Genomic DNA, 2,288 nt, shown 5'->3' with positions numbered 1-2,288 from the left:
AAACATTATATATTTCTGTAATATAAATGCTGAAATACATCATTTTTGCATAATATCTCGTTAGATAAGGAGCTATCGATGTAAACAAACAAAAGACGTTCGATAATAGAACTGTTGCCAGATAAATATGTAAGGAGCATACCGAAGTCGATTTTTTCTTTTTTCTTCTTCTTAATCTCTTGTTACAATTTTTTCGAGTGAAGTGTATTTTTTTTAGTGAATACAAGTAAAAAAACATTGAAACTCGTGCAAAATATAAAAATAAAAATGAGCACCTGTGGCGAGTGTATGAAAAGTGTTCCGAGGCAAGATGTGTCTACTAAAGTTAAATGCGAGGACTGTAATAATTTCTGGCATATAAAATGTGTACAATTAAAGGAAGACGATATACAATTTCTGAAGGACCAAAATCAGATATGGAGGTGTAAAAACTGTTCGAAATCAAGGCGTAACAGTATGGCAGGTGAAAGTAGTTTAGGGGATGGGGAAAATTGTCCTACTATATTAGATGTTTATAAACTCTTACAAGAATTGAAATTTGAGATCTCGGAAATAAAGAAAAAAGTCTTGAGACTGAGCATGAATTAGGAAAGTCACTAGACCTTGCACACGAAAAACTGGATGAGAATTCTAGATTAATAAAACAACAAGCTGATGTAATGAATGAGTGTGTTCATAAAGTAGAAGCTTTGAATGTAAAAGTGCAATTATTGGAAAAACAACTAAAGGATACTCAGTTACAACTGGACGAACTCGATCAGTATGGGCGAAGAAATACACTAGAAATTTATGGTGTTCCGGACAAATTGAATGAAGATCCGCGTGAAATTGTAAAAAATGTGGGAAAAGCGCTTGACGTTGAAGTGAAACTAGAACACAATGACGCGTGTCATAGATTAAAGAAACATCCAAACGAGACATATCCGGGTATTATTGTAAAATTTGTAAATCGTGATATAAAAGACAAAATTATGCAAAAACGGAAAGTTAAGAGAAATTTAAACACGAATGACATAGGATTTCAAAATAATCTCCCAGTCTATATTAATCATAGTTTAACAGCATATCGAAAGCGCTTATTTGGACAAGCCAGGAAACTACAGAAAGAAAAAAATTATGCATTTTTATGGGTAGATTACTCGGGAAATATTAAACTTAGAAAATTTGCAGAAGATAGAAAAAATTTTGTAATTAAAACAAATGAGGATATATCAACTCTGATGTAAAATGGATAGTTCTCATATTTTATCTATTTATTATCAAAATGTTAGGGGCCTAAATACGAAATGTGATGAATTTAGGGTTAATCTTATAGCTAGTTTACATGAATATGATGTAATTATATTAACAGAAACATGGTTGAAGGATGGTGTATTTGACTCTGAACTATTTACTGCGCAATATAATGTGTATCGATGTGATAGACCTGGTATGAAAAGAGGAGGGGGAGTTATCATTGCAATAAATGCAAATATAATGTCAAAAGAGGAAAGACTTGTTGAAACAAATGCCTTTGATCATTTATTGATAAAGTTAATAATTAATGGGAAAGTATATTGGTTTATTTGTGTATATTTTACTCCTTCGTCTAGTGTTAATACCTATAACAAGTTTTTCAGAATATTCGAAGATTTCGGTAATTTGTACCATGGCAATTTATTTATTGTAGGCGACTTCAATTTGCCGTTAATAACTAATTCAAATTATGACTTAATGAAAGGGGGTCCAAGCTATAGAGCACTTCAACACTTTATAAATTTAAACAATTTAAAATCTATAAATAATATTCAGAATTGTAACAATTGGACTCTTGACTTAATAATAACTAATTTACCATGTGTACAAGTGTCCAATGAAGAAAATTTTCTTGTTAATCCTGATGTTCATCACCCTGTTTTTCACATTAAAGTTATGAATACAATTGTTAAAAAAAATGTTAATAAAACTACAACTAGAATTTTAAATTTTAAGAAAGCTAATTTTTATGAAATTTATAAATTATTAAAAGATATTAATTGGTCAATGATAGAAAATATAGATGATGTAAACGAAGCAGTAGATTTTTTCAATACAACCATATATAATATTTTCGAAAAAGAAGTTCCAAAAAAGAATTGTAGTTCCTCAAATTTGTATCCATGCTGGTTTTCTAATGATATAATTAAGATGATAAAATTAAAGGAGTACCACAGAAAACACAAAAAGAATTCGGTCTATAACTCAAGCAAATTTAAAGAAATTAGGAAAAATTTGAAAGATATGATCTCTAAAGCATATAAAAAATTTGT

General features: G+C 29.5%; 1 protein-coding gene across 1 annotated transcript; it reads left to right on the top strand.

Annotated features, from left to right (window-relative positions):
- The first annotated feature begins 659 nt into the window (after positions 1-659).
- Positions 660-1,226, top strand: LOC145679194 (uncharacterized). Its single transcript, XM_081749782.1, has one exon. The coding sequence runs from the start codon at positions 660-662 to the stop codon at positions 1,224-1,226; it is 567 nt and encodes a 188-aa protein (XP_081605908.1).
- The last annotated feature ends 1,062 nt before the right edge of the window (positions 1,227-2,288 follow it).

Source organism: Thermobia domestica, chromosome 2, assembly GCF_964235325.1.
Source record: "Thermobia domestica chromosome 2, izTheDome1.hap1.1, whole genome shotgun sequence".
Classification (NCBI taxonomy): Eukaryota; Metazoa; Arthropoda; class Insecta; order Zygentoma; family Lepismatidae; genus Thermobia; species Thermobia domestica.
Note: the sequence above shows the minus strand (reverse complement) of the source record. Positions and strands in the feature narration are given on the sequence as shown.

Coding starts and splice junctions, on each gene's coding strand:
- LOC145679194 (XM_081749782.1), top strand. CDS start 660: ATGAATGAGTGTGTTCATAAAGTAGAAGCTTTGAATGTAAAAGTGCAA.